The sequence below is a fragment of the Echiichthys vipera genome, assembly GCF_963691815.1.
Source record: "Echiichthys vipera genome assembly, chromosome: 1".
Lineage (NCBI taxonomy): Eukaryota > Metazoa > Chordata > Actinopteri > Perciformes > Trachinidae > Echiichthys > Echiichthys vipera.
Window position 1 is genome coordinate 11877256 of NC_139826.1, and position 15206 is coordinate 11892461.

General features: G+C 39.1%; 1 protein-coding gene across 1 annotated transcript in view; it reads right to left on the reverse strand.

Moving 5' to 3' along the window:
* Positions 1-15206, reverse strand: part of akap13 (A-kinase anchoring protein 13) — a 124259-nt gene that overhangs the window by 18934 nt on the left and 90119 nt on the right. Inside the window, exons 18-28 of the mRNA XM_083915365.1 lie at positions 14583-14742; positions 11997-12064; positions 11839-11905; positions 9334-9481; positions 9002-9114; positions 8671-8817; positions 7249-7505; positions 6577-6702; positions 6094-6211; positions 976-1224; positions 762-838 (exon numbers count right to left, since the gene is read on the reverse strand). Coding sequence (XP_083771491.1) covers positions 762-838; positions 976-1224; positions 6094-6211; positions 6577-6702; positions 7249-7505; positions 8671-8817; positions 9002-9114; positions 9334-9481; positions 11839-11905; positions 11997-12064; positions 14583-14742 — 1530 coding nt within the window. The remainder of the gene's footprint in view (positions 1-761; positions 839-975; positions 1225-6093; positions 6212-6576; positions 6703-7248; positions 7506-8670; positions 8818-9001; positions 9115-9333; positions 9482-11838; positions 11906-11996; positions 12065-14582; positions 14743-15206) is intronic.

The following is a 15206-nucleotide window of genomic DNA, read 5'->3' on the forward strand; positions in this document are numbered from 1 at the left end:
GGACTCACTGGATGTACAGTGTTGGGCCAGATGTCAGGCCACTTCCACCTTCTCAGATATGTTTTGCAAGGGAACTGTGCACTTGGCTCCGACCAAGACTTGTGATTGGTTTAAATAAATACAAACAAGCCAGAACATTGTATTGTTTTTAAGCAAGAATGATAGGCCGGCGTAGCCAGACTATACTCCATCGCTGACAGTGCTATGGACAAAGCTCTGGCTACGCAGGACTATACTTTTGGTGATCTTGGAAGAACTGAAGCTTGTGTTGCCCAAAATTCAACCTGGATTACATGGCTGCCATCCATTTAGAACCACATGTTAGACCTCTTTTCAATGTCATCAACCTGAACTCAAATGTGCCAAGTCTTTTTAATAATAGGTATAATTATTATGTCACAGGCCTTCTTCTACTGTGTGTGTGTGTGTGTGTGTGTGTGTGTGTTTGCGTGTGTGTACCATGAAGCTGTAAACATGTAAAAAAAAAAGTCTCAAACCGATTTGATTTATCATGGTTGGGTTAGATGGCCAGAGCCAGAATAGCTTTATTAGGTGCATCTAGCTAGCCAAACGCAGGCAATATTATATTATGGGTAAGCTAAGCAGGCCAGCTAATGCTAACAGCAACAACATTGGGATATGACAACAGCATCTCTCGCCGCACTAATAAGATGGAGGAAAAAGGAAGGGGACAACAGAAGGAAGGAGAATTAGAGGAGAGACGTGTAGCGAGACAGAGGGAGATAATAATAGGATCCTACCAGCATGGCGAAGACATATTTCTGGTCTTTCTCTTGGAGGAAGACGAAGACATCTGATAGCAGCAGAGCATGGACATCTGGAGAACAGCCAGGAGAAATGGAGTCGTGGTTAAAAAAGTGAAAAGTTAAAATAAATGTACATACCTACAGAGAGGAATAGATCATTTGTGGTGAGTTAACGGGCAGTAAAGCAGTCCGTTAAGTGTTTCCTGACCTTTTAGTCTTCCCTGGCAGTTCTTGAGCTGCAGCACTCCATCGTGGATCAGCCTCCTTCTCAGAAGATCCTCCCTGGCGAAAATCTGACCACTCTTCATCATCATGATGGACTTGCTATCCGTGCGGCCATGAAAGTCTTTTAGACGGCGCCTTTTCTCGTGCTCGTTCACTTTGTTATCAACCGCTGCGATCACTTCCTTCACAAGCCGAACGGCCTCCGTCAGGTCGTAATGCTCTTCCTCGCTTTCTGTGTCAACATGTGACGAGAGAGGTTAGACAGGGAACAGTGTAGCAGTCTGGCATTAAGAAAAGCATCAGGTTAGATTTCCACACTTAACCCGATACTTGATAACAAATGAGGTAGTAATCAAAGCCCACTATTAATTTGTTTCACTTGTTGTAAAAGCTTTTCATTTCATGCAGGTACAGAACCAGCACAATCAAATATGTTAATTTCATAGCTCGAAACTAAAACATTTGAACCAGATTGGTAGAGATACAGCTGAGGATGAGTTTATGCATAGCAGGTGGTGCAGTGAAATTTCAGTAAATATTTTGACATTTAACTTTACCTGCATTTCTACTCACTGTGCAACCTCTGAAAATGCCATTGCCGAGAGTAATGAAGGCTTTTCTTATGGTTTTAGTTAGAATTGGACACAAACCTCTATTGACACACCTAAACTTCTTTTTGACAGAATTTCTCCACCTGCCTGATATTATTTGAAATGCACACCAAAATGCTATATAATGCTATTAATATTGAGGTGTTACAAGATTGCACTTGCTCTTGTGGTCCCCAAGCAGAAACCCTGGGGGCTGATGAATGAAGCCAGTGCAGAAACCTATGGGTGATGTCCCTGATACCATGTACATACAGTATTTTATACAGTTTATGGTGGTCCTCAAAATTTTTAATACTTTTTTGCCACACCCACATTAGTCCTTCTTAAGAACACTTCCTTCATTGCCATGTTCTGTCACTCTAGCTGTGCCTGTTTCTTGCAGTTCAGCTGTATTAATTAAGTCATAGTCACATTGCTTTATCTGTCTTTTCTCTCTTTCTCTCTCCCTTCCTTCCTCCCCGATCGGTGCAGACAGATGTCCGTCCTCCACAGAGCTGGGTCTGTTCCACGTTCCTGCCTGTTATAGGGAAGGTTTTCATTGCCACCGTACTCTACGGGGGAATTGTTGGGTCTATGTGAATCATAAATAAGTCATAGAGTGTGGTCTACACCTACTCTGTAAAGTGTCCTGAGATAACTTTTGTTATGATTGGGCACTATAAATAAAATTGAATTGAATTGAAATTCAGCGTGTGCTTTCCGCTGGCAAGATTATTGTATCTCAAATATATGCTCTGTTCTGCCCATTCATCATACCTGTCTGTTTAAGTCATTTGTATGCAGCATTGGCTACACTGTCTCACTGAACAATGTCTACTCATTAGCTTAATTATAGTAGATATTCTGAATCAGCTTTTCACAAATGTTTCAAAAATGACTTTCCCTTCTGAAAAGGTCTATTCAACATACCTTAATGGGATTTTGGGATGTGGAGTGTAAATGTGCTTGGGAAAGCACACTGATGATTATGTATAATTTAAGTTTCTCTCATTTTTCCTGTATTGCTTGATACATGATGGATATTTTTGTAATTGTATTACGATAGTCAGAGAGGAAAATAGATAATCAGAAAAGATGAAAAATGACACTTATTATGGAACTTTCTGACCTGACCTCTTGTTTCTGTTGCTGATCTGCATATCAGATCCGGGGTGCTCTTGCACTGAACTCACTTGTAAATCAAACGGTATAACCAGTACTTCACTGACTTTCCTTAAAACCCCTGAACGTTTAAAATGTTACATATCCCTTTGTAAAGCTTAATGACTGAATAAGCTACTGTCACAATTAAAGTTAAATGATAATTGCTCAGCTCAGCTGATTCATCACACACTGTGGGTGCGGTTTGATAAGTATTGATTGACAGAACAGGCAACATAAAAAAACTAATGTTGCTTAACTGTTGTTGGTGCATAGAAATATGTCACGTTGGTCAAACTAAGCAACACGCATTTGTTATTTAGCAGGAAGAGTGCAAAACAAAAACAGTACAGACAAATCTCTCATGTGAAATACTCAAAACTATTCTACCTTTGGCACACAACTGTGTGCTTATGTAGGACTCTATCGAACAGCATAATAAGCTAATTCAGTAGATTTTCAGAGACATTTGACTCCCGACTAGAAGATGTTCAATGTTTCTCAAATTGTCTGTCTTAAAATACCTGTGAACTATCTGTTTAAAAAAAAAAACCCAGTCTGCTCTGACTGTATCTGCTATCGCTGTGCCTCTGCACCGTCACTGTAGCCGCAGAATGACTGTAAAGGCACTGTAGTGGCACTTTCAACCTATATATAGTATAGTTGTGACATCACAACAGTAAAAAAAGTCCTCACAGCTCGTTTAAAGTCACAGTTTCTGAATACAGGCTGGTCGATTTCTCTGTAGATTGAGTGCTTTGATACTTTCAGAGTATTTAAGCACACCCCCCTGCTTCTTAAAAAAAAAAAAGACATGGAAATCTTACTTTTTACAATATAGGACTTTTTCTGTGTGGGTGCTCTTATCTCAGTATATTTAGCCACCACTATTGCCGTTTTTTGCTTAGTATGTGGCTCATCCGTTAACCCCAAAGAAACTGAACATTTAAAAGATTTTATTACGGGGCAGAGGTTCACTCAGTGTTAAATGATTCAAAATGAACTGTGAATTTTTTCAAAAACCAAACAAGAGTAAAAATAAGGAGGTCAAAGGTCAGAGCCAGCTGCACATCAGCGACCTTGTAGTCTCAACAGCGGGAGTACTTTTTATGAATTAATTTAGAGCAGAAGAGCAAGGATTAAATCAACAGTGGGTTGTAGGTCTGCACTCTAGGAAAAGTCCCAGAGTCAACATGTCTCAGATGAACATGCCTTGATTATTGTACTCTTGAGTTTTGCACTCACTATGTAATATTTCCCCCCAAAGTGGAATATTTTCCTTGTTTGGTTATTGTATTTCAGTGCTACTGAGCAGGCTACTACATCTAATTTTGAGTGTGCTTTGCTATTACTACTCAGTATATACCAGAGTTGGCAGGAGAGAGTCCTCTTAAAGCACCTTGGGGATTAAGGCAAAGTACCCCCATTCCACATAGAACTATAAACAGGCGTTAGGGATGGATTAGAATGAATGTACACATTGGGGGAGCTGACGAGAGCTGCTTTAAATCAGATTGAAATATTGTACTCCTCAAAGTATGTTTGATCTATTTTCCTGTAAACACGCATCCAACATATGTCTAATTTTTCTCAAAATATATGAAATCATGTGTGAGGAATACAGCTTTCCATGAGCTTTCCAAAAACAAGATCTCTGTATGGGATGAAGTGAAATTTAGTCAAACTGAATAAAAAAGATGGACTGATAAGCTATTATGAGAGAATCTTATATCTTAGCATGCTAATTGTGACTATCATCACGATCAACATACTGAAAAACAATCTCTGTTAAATATAGAAACTGGATTTGATTTGCTCATATATTTCTTAATACAACTGTGGCTATGTTGTTGCAGATATTAACAATTAACCCCAGGTTATTTAAGCCTGGACAATGCTTCAAATTAGCTTGGCTTTACACTTTTTCTTAGTAGTGTCACAAATTTCCAAATCAACAATTCGATTTAAACCGCTTCTTTTCAACTCTGACAGCTATGCCATTGTTAGACTATTGAGTCTTGATTTGTAAATATCAACAGATCATTGTTTTTATGCCCTGAAAACCTTCATTCACATTTTCAAATTCGGACTGGCTACAAGGTATCAATTTTTCATATAGATTGTCATATTTGATATTACGGAATGTGCCACACTAAGGCTATATCGTCAAATTTCATCGATTGCTGATCCTATTTTGGATTTTGATCATTGAAATGGAAAGCTCATTTGCATCGACTCGTGATTCTGAACACCCTTACATTTTATGGTTTTGACAAACACATTTCAGTGCAGTGCAACAACATAGTTTTGATACTAATGCAGTGATTGGCCTTATTCTGTCTGGTTTTCTGTCACTCGTTTATGGGAAAATCCTTTAAATCTGAGAATAAATGCACCCAAGCAGAGAGTTTTAACTTAAAGACTTCAAATCACTGTGTGAATGTTTTGTCCTGTACATTTTACTTTCAAATAGTTCCATATACAGAAACCCTTTTCGACCAACCCAAACCCTGGTGCTGGGCTGGTGCTGGTTCATTGTTGGTTCCACTCTCAGAACCTGTTTTCCCCAGGCTAGAGAGCCAACAGAGAGCCAAGTCATTACGTCACTGTATACGTCTGAGGTTTCCCCAGAAATACTAACATCCACTTCAACAACAATGGTGGACTATGCAAACTGCTTGTCTTGAATGCTATGGATGAATATTTTGTCAGAGAAGAAAGGTAATTATCTAACCCATTTTAATTTTTATTAACACTTGATGTAAGATGTTAATGTTAGCCTTTGTTGGAAGCCAACGTTAGTGTAACGTTTGCTTGCCGAGTTGTTACTAGTTCTTTGATTTTCTAAAAGGAACAGTCAATAATTATTGTGCATAACTTTAAATCAACATTTAAAAAAAAAAAAAGACAGTTTACTACTTGTTAAACTTTGTTTCTCTGTTAATTTAACATACTAATGTAATTCATTTTAACAAAAAACAAAAATAAAAAAACACAAATCCAATCACAATCACAACAACACATTTTTTTAAGCAAGCAAGACTTTGTGGGTCTGGTTCAAGACCAGCAAAGAGTTGGTGCTGCTCTGGAACCACGTGTCCTGGCCGACAGCCCGTTCTTTTGTTGAAACAGGAAGAACTGGTTCAAGTGGCAACTAACCAGTGGTTTCCCTACATATGCCATTTGAGTGAGCCATGAATAATAACATGGTATTACAGTGTATTTAACACATCCATTGACCTAACTTCTTGCTGCTTTGTTAGTATAATAATCTATAGTTGCCAGGGTGATTATAACATCTTTCTCTTTTAATCACATAACCTTAAGTAAAAGACAGACGGGAGGCTAACCTTTGGTGTGCTGCAGCATTCTCTGAATTAGCACCGGGTACTTTGTTATCCTCTGGGTTACCAGCAAGATGCATTCTGGGATACCAAGCCTCCGCACAATGCTGCTACTCATCTTTTTCTGGAAAAAAAAACAACAAGTTCTTAAGTAAAACATACCCACACAAGGGCATGCTTTGGCTCATAACAAAACAAGACTTCACATAATCAACGAGAAACTCATTTTCTGTAGAACAATGCAGTAATAATAATACTTGAGAATGTGTCTGCTCTGATTATGGATATGACAACTTATGGTAAATGCACTGATTGAAATGAAAAGCGAGACTGAACAAGAAGAAGCTCCTTGAATAACACAATAGGTTTAACTCTATAAAGCAGACTGTTCATTAGGCATCTATTCAACAAAAAAAAAAAATGTCTGTAAAAAAGAGACATGAAAAGAAGATCCGTGATAAACCTTAAAAAATGCTGAAAGAGTCTTACTTTTATAAAAGCTTTGAAGCGTTTGTCTTTTGTCAGGAGGTCCTTGTAGAAGTTTACAGCTTCGTTGTGGCGGCTGCAAAATCTTCCGTAAACCCTCTTCATGCTTTCCCCGTTGCATCCTGAGAACTAGAGCAGAATTTAACAGCCATGAATACACCAAACAAACACTGGTGCAGCAGAGCAAAGAAAAACAAGCTAAGGTAGCTTTAACAGTGAGCTGGGATAAATTGTTGTTAGTATTGGGCATTATGACAATATTTAACGAATGTTGCACTTGTACGTATGCATGCAGCATACTAAAACACTGGGATTAGCCAAGTATTTAAACCAATGACAACCATTTCCCCCAGAGCTAAGGACTGCTACCTTTTACAGCTGTTCAGAAAATTGGAAATGGGACTAGGAGACTGTCCGATAGTTGTGCTGATATTTCTGTCCGGACCAAACTGGTGAATCGATCCACCAACACACTGACATGGAGTAGTTTATGGAATGTGTTTCTAAAGTACATTTTTGGTTTTAAATTCTCTTTTCATATGAAATGAACCCTCAAGGCATCCTGCACTAGGAAAACAGGTAGAATTGCCTCAAAAGAGAAACAATGAACTTATCATGTGATATAACAATTTTAGGACCTGCAACCTCATCCCAAGAGCCCCTCCCTCTTCTAACCTGGTTGACCAGGATGTCTCCTATTCTGCTGATGATGAAGCCTCCCTCCAAGCTCCCCCCTTCCAGCTGGCTCTCCCTCTTCCTCTCCAGGAGTCGGAGGATGTGCTGCGTGTGGAGTTCCATGAGTTCATCTAGAGCAGGGAACAGCTTCTCCACCGTCTGGAGCTCCAGCTGTAACTCCTTCTGCAAGCCTTTGCTGTAGACTTCGGACATGATGCGCAACGTCCGGATGTGATGCATCTCCGTCTGCATCAGCTCTGAAGGACATACAAGGATATAAAGTTATACTTAGTCAAAGACTTACATAAGAAGCACCCTTCCACGGGTGACGGAAGTCATTGCATGAATTTGACTGCCATGACTGACATGTGAGAAAAAGAAAAGAAATAAAAGAGAAGAGAGATAGAGATAGAGAGAAAAAAAGAAAAATAATTTTTGTGTGAAGAAATAAACCAAACAAAGTAATAAACCAACAAAACAGATACATACATATAGAAATATAATAATTTCAATTCAATTTATTTGCCACAAGTTGTATTCTAATCTGAATCTGGAGACATCTTAGGTACGTCCACACAATCAAAAACGACCTTTACTGTCCACACAGACCACGCTCAAGAAATATCTGCGTCCACCCTCTGTAGTCACTCCTCACAGAGCAGAGGGTGCTGCTGTGAGCCCCTTCCCCGTCCCAAAGCACTCACAGGCGGGCCCTGTCTCGCTACTTTTTGCAACCTTCTTGACAACTTTATTTATAAAAAGCTACTAACGACCAATTTAGCATCTTATTCAGACAATCATTCATTCCCATGCATGTGGCTCAAAGTACAGTTCAGTAAAAAGTCTATGGGTCCGTGTCTCTCCTCCTGACGGCAAAGTATGCAGTTTCAACGTCCAGACGACAATGCCACGGGGGGCCTTCTCAAATATTCCCGCTCTGGGACCTGGTCACAAAAAACGTTTTTTAGATTCTGATAACGCCGGCTGCGTGTGGATGGTCGGCCTAACCAATACTAAAAATGTGCGGTTACAGGAAAACGCGGAAAACGCGTCCTTGTGTGGACGGGCCCTCAATCAGGATGTATCTCAATGGATATTTAAATGAGCTAAATCTGTAGTCTCAACAGGTCATTAAAACTTGTAGGTACGACTGAAGTGAAACCTCTGGCAATAAAAGCATGAATCCAGTTCTCTAAAGTTAAAAAAAATCCATAAAAGTGACATAAAACCATACATAGTCCACTCTGACTAGTTGTTTCAAGTAAGTCAAGCAACCATTCTTTTTTATTTAAACAATAGAGACCTAGATGAGACTAAACTGGAGAAACACAGAAAAGTCCAACTTCCTAAACATTTCCATAAAATTTTCCATTAACTTCTTACGATCCAATTTTGAAGCATATTGGGGTGAATGAAATGTACCATAGATGACGTCCTGTCTCTTCACCAGCTCTTTGTCCAGCTGCTGCAGGTACTGCTGCTCCGCAAATAAACTCCACGAGTCAGCCTCCAGCTCCTTGGCCTCTGCCTCAAACTCCCCCATCAGCTGGCCATCCATCATCTCTGTCCCTGCACCAACAACAAGTTTTGAAATGAATAGTATTACCGTACTATAAACATAGGAACATTCATTATCAATAATATCAGATTTTGTTAAATCTTTGTTAGATATTGACTCAGTTTTCCAGGCTCAGAGTCTTAGATCCCAACTGATCAAAAGTCAGATCAATAGTGTATTTGTGTGTGTACTGACCTTCATCGGTGAGCGATTCCATGGACTCTGTGACCTGGTTGGTTCTGTTGAGAGAGTCAGTAGACTGGGAGAGATACCGCAGGCCTTTAATAGGCATTTCATCGAACACCGGACTAAATAGAGAGATAATAATAAGGGAAAATAATCAGTTACAACCACAAACACACATTACGCTGTTCAAAAACACATGTTGCACTGTAGAAGCAGCGGTCAGATAAATAAATAAAAAATATATAATAATATATATTATATTAAATATAATATATATAAATATATCATTTGAATAGAAAATACACTCACTCACTCCCTCACTCACTCCCTCACTCACTCACCCAGCGATGTTGCTTATGGAAAGACTCTTGGAGAGGTTGTTGCCATGGAAAGCCATGATGCTGGTGTGTCTCCGTGATGGAATCAACAAGGAAGAATGGTCTTCCGGGGACAAGATTGCAGACCAGGGGCGCTCCCTCGTCCCACCAGCTGGACCAGAGACAGATGCATTACAGGACATAAGTATTTTGTACTGTTTACTATATACTGTAAAAAAAAGTACACTGGTCCTCGTTTTTATTTATTCATAAAGGTCTATTGCAAAAGCTGCCACAGTATATCACTTCCCTCAGTGGCGTAGTGATGTTGATGAAATGTGTGTACTACTAAGTAGATCAGTGACGTGCAGTCAGGGGAGGCAGGTGAGGCTGTGCCTCCCCTGTCATCATGAGAGAAAAAAGAAACAAAATAATAACATAACACAAGTATTAATATTTGTCCTCTGGACTATGATTTTGGTGTGGTTCTTAATGTATTTTAACCATTTTTACAGTAAAAATCGCAGAAAATTCTGTATTTCCTGGTTAAATAAACGGAGTCTCTTCGGAGACGAGAGGTGAGGCACGGACAGCCGCGCCTCCCTCCAGATTGCGCAATCACTCACAAACTGGATTGAGCGCGTGCAAATGGCGTGTGCTTGTTGCCCATTTCTGTGTATGTTTCCAATATGATGGTTGAGGACACTTTTATGTAATAAAAGTATACGCCTTCTTTTCCATGGTGTTCAGTGATGTATTTTACGTATGTGTGTAATATTTACATCTTATTGATATGACATAAATCCACAGGGAAAGTGCGTGCCTTGAGGCAGGCAGTACCTCTGCCTCAAGGAAGGCGGCGATAGTGAGCAGCCTGATAGCCTGCAACCAGCCAGGTCACTGTGAATTCTAACCCGTGTGCAAAAAGTAAACACAAGAAGTGCGCTGTGCGACGCTGTAGAGCTTAGCGACAAGCTGTCATTTCTCGCCCTGAAAATGGAGGATTTGATTTCTAAACTAAGACATTTTTCAAAGCTGGACTTTCACTCAAAGCAAGAAGTCATTTACAAGTAAAGGTAAGATATACTGCAATATACAGTGGCACTGGTGTTTTAAAATGGTTTTCAGCATCCTATTCGCTCCTATTCTCTCATCCTATCCTATTGGCATCCTACTGTATGTTTGTAAATCTGACTTGTGAGTCAGTGCCTCCCCAACCCCAACCCTCACTGCACGTCACTGACGTAGATGGGAAGGTTACTGAGGAGGAAGTGGGAATACTCTGCTATAAGCTTTTTGGCTGATAGGTGAGTATACTATAAACCACCAGAAAGAGGTGGATACATCATGTACCTGCATGTACCCTCCGCTACACTTCAGACTTCTCTTCCTACAATTTAAAACTGCTGCTCACCAAACTAAAGTTTAACTCTTAGTTATCCCTCAGGTATATACTGCCCTTAAATTAAATAGGATTTTAAATGTGAATGTCTCATCCCGCTGAACAAATTTATATCACTTAGAATGCATCCAGTGAAATCTGTGATTGTCTCTGATGCTGCTTTTGTTTGGCTGGTTATATTTTTCATATGAATTTGTCCTTTGGTTAATATTTGGTTACGTTTGTTTTATTTCTCTCTGTTGTAATCATGTCTCTCTTGCAAAATAGATCTTGATCTCAATTAGATTATCTGATTAAATAAAGGTTAGATATAATGTATAGAGGATGTGAACATCATCATCAACAACAGGAGATCCTAATAGGGTCCTTGAGGCACTCCTTTAACTTCTGTATGCATATTGACATTCTGAATTAAATTCAGCTCAAACCTCACAACAACAACCAACACAACAACAATAACAATAACAGGAGATCCTAATAGGGTCCTTGAGGCACTCCGTTAACTTTTGTATGCATATTGACATTCTGAATTAAATTAAGCTCAAACCCCACAACAACAACAACAACCAACACAACAACAACCACCACAACGACAATTACAATAACAGGAGATCCTTAAAGGGCCCTTGAGGCCCTCCTTTAACTTCTGTATGCATATTGATATTCTGAATAAGATCCAGCTCTGCTACCCAAAAGATTTTCATCAAATTATTTTCTTTAATACAAATTAATCTACTTGTTTCGTGGTGAAACAATTTTGAAATACAGTGAGTTTTCAAATGTTTGAATGTTTGAAGTCTAAGAAGCTAGAGAATTTGCTTAGTCCCTTGAGGATTTAGTAATCATTAACTGATCTAAACATTTACTTTATCTGTAGATACTAGTGCTGTTGCCCAACAGAGGCAATGTTTCTTCACAGGAACCCTGATTTTGACTGACTACCTTGACCTTAAAACAGGCCGAAAACTTGTTGTGAGTGTAAAAGAAGTAGAAATGTAATGCAGTAACTTTGTTTAGTCAAGCTTCAGTCCAAATGTTTGCTTAAACAACACTTAATGTTAAAAAAGCTCAAATGTGCATATAAGAACTGGAAATGAAGATTTGTAAGAGTTAGGTTTGACACTTACATTTGTTCCTCATGGTGACTGTAGGAAAAGTGCTTGAATCTGGTACTGCAAACTGCTGTTTGGGCAACTAGCCAAAGAAACAGAGAATAAAATCATAAATAAGGAGAGAAAGAAGTACTGGCGAATCAGTGGTGGAGTTATTCCAAGAGAACTTTTACCTTCATCTTCACCTTGGCACAAACAGGCAGGCTGTCCCTGCAGCTCTTGTGGACAGAAGCATTACAGTCTGGAAAGAAAAGCAACAGAACGCTCAGTGAATACTGTGAGCACAGTTGTGGGGGTGTCGAGGGAGTGTGGAAATGTGGGGGCTAAAAAAATTCTGACTGGTTTTCATAGCCGGCCAGGAATCTCCACCAGCCCACTAATGAAAGCCAGACTGGAGCAGAGCATATGATGCAATTGAGGGGTAATACTGCTCGTGGACGAAGGAGAAAAAAGAAAGACAGACTGAGGAATGACACACAAGTAAACATAGAATGCATGGGAAAAATTCAATTATATAAACATTCCCAAACGAGGGAAAGGTCATTATTCAAGATTACTAAAATAAGAGCTGTAATCTGATCCTGTTGAGTCAATGAAAGACTTTAATTCCCCTGTGCCATGTTTTTTTTTTTAATTTCATACTGTCAAATAGCATTGTATGAGTTGACTTTGAAGTAGCGGTCAATCCATAAGGCAGAGAGGAAAAACATGTCAAAATCTAGCCTTACAACAAGTTTCCCACTAACTTTGATATAGGCATGCCTCCAATAGACGGTGGTGTCATAAACAGACATGTAGCACACAAGTGCAATGCAACAAACCACCTAACAGACCTTGTCATCCATGCTAAATCCAATACAACATTTCTGCTCTTAGGATAACATCAACGCACTGATGCATTGAGTTAGGGTGAGAAAATAATCCTATAAAGTCAACGAGAAAAGAAAGTGTTCAGCTTTAGGGCTTCCGTTTTCACTTCCACCTATCACCAGAAAAGTGTATTTTTTTAGGGTAAAATAAATGTTGATAAAAGTATTAAGATGCCTAGTTGATTATGTGATATGTATCTAATTATTATCTGCACAATAAAACCAGCTTAAATTCCTGCAGTGTTTTTCTCCTCTCAAAAGGTTTTATTGGGTATTTTACTGCTTTTATGGAAGTTAACGCTAACTAATTCCAGCTAATCTTAGACAAAGGATCACTGTATTTGTCTGTTTAATGGACACCAGTCAGACATCTGCGAGTACAAAAACACACTCAGAACCTTCTGTGGCTCCAACAATCCGGACCAAACCAACTGAACACAACAAGAGCGGTTTTGCCAGTCTGAAGTATCTGAGGCAGGTTGTGACCATTGAGAGGATCACTGTGATCCATCGCAGAGCTGGTTTCTCCTTTTAAGGCTTTTTTTTAAGGGTTGTGCCAAAGGCTTGTGCAATAAACTACATCCTCTTTAGAGCTGCTGCTGTTTTGGTGGAAACAATGCAGAAACTGTTTTGTTATCTGCACTGAAAGCTTGACTGGATTACATTAGAAGTAGCCCTTTAGAGAGTTTCACTACTTCAAACGAATCATGAGCTGGCTCAGCCAAGTACGACTGATTCTGCTTTGCCAACTTTCTTTTCGTTCATTACAACACACACGCTATACAACGGACACTGCTGCTGGGGAGAACCGTGTGAGAGAGATGTGAGAGAGATGACAGCATGGAGCATGAAGCCAAGACCCTACTTCTCTCTAACCAAGATAACACTACACACCTTGGCCATGTTGGGCTAGAACCAAACTTGTGCAACATTATTAAAACCAAGAACTGCTCCAGGCTCACCAATGAGCACCTACACATGAGCATGAGAATGGCACTCACTCCATTCAACTACGGACAGGGTCATCACATCTACCCATTCTCTCTCTAGAAGAGCTACATAAAGTAAAAATAGATAAGCACCGTTTTTCACTTTTGCAAATAGGAGCACTTTTTATTTATTTTATTCAAAGACTCATAAGAGTCTTGACTTGTATTCTTATACTTGAAATGTGGCCTTGAGTTCATTGTGCTAGGACTATTTCTATTCAAGGTAAAACAGCTAAGTTGTGACTGTATGTTTAAAGTAAAAAAATTGACAATATTGTTGAATGATATGGAAATGTATTTTATCGATATAGGGGTAGCCTATAAGACACAATTTATTATGAGGTTTGGACCTTTGCTGGAAGGAAAGTTTAGTTACCTCTTTAAATTTTGATTGCAATAAAACATTAAGGATTTTGCTTTAAAACTTTATTTACATCAGCAAAATAATAAGCAGAGCTATATTTCTATTATGATCTGTCTAAAAATATCCATATAAAAATAAACTATATATATACACGTGTGTGTGTGTTTGTGTATGTGTATTAAACTATATGGTGTGGATGTACTGACTGAGCCTTTACATTCAGTTGATTCCACTTCCAAAAGTGATTCATGCCTGATGATGTATGTGCACGACACAAGGAGCGTTTCTTCACGATTACAGTTTGTTTTCTTCTCCTCACGGTATATTCAAAGTCGCGTGTTGCCAGCAGTGCAGAGCAGTGAGAGCTCAGCATGTTTTCAAATTTAAAATGAATTTACAATAAGATCAATCTTTTTTTAATAATGGATCACAGCAATTGATGGGCTTTAATTAGACTTCAGGCAACAGGATTCCTGATCAGTCACAAATAATTAGAACAATGCAAAGAAAAAGAAACGGACAGACAAATGTACGTACGTGTGCACTGGAAAGCCTCCTTGCTGTTGAAGGCCTTTTTACACTGAAAGCACTGGGTAGCCTGGCCCGAGCTGATTGGTGTGAACAGATGACCATTAATCGCCTTCTTGTCCTTCTCCTTGCCCTCCTTGTCTTTTTCCTTTTTGTCTCGATCCTTTTCCTGCACAAGTGGAAGTATCATAGTTAAGATCACAACTATACCAGGAGAGAAAGGTAAATACTTTAACTATGATACCAGCCAATTAGATGTTTAGGGGAAAAAAACAAGTGTTGAGTTACCTGCAGAGTGACAAACTACATTTACAAAGTGTCCCAGCATTGGGCCAGTTGGTAAATGTTAAATTCAAATGTGAATCCAGCAGAGCAACATTATTACTCTGATGTATTACACAGCGGGGGGCATTGCATATTAAGTGATGCATTATTTATGCTGACAACAAACTGTCTCATTAAGAGACTATTTTAAATGTAGTGCATCTTTTTTTCAGGGAGTCTGCTGTTGTGCCTCATTTAAAAAGGCAATTATAGTTATAATGGCTGCAACTTACGACCCAATGCAATGTCGATTGTCAAAATAGTTGGCGATTAATTTAATAATTGACAACTTATCGACTAATCCTTGCA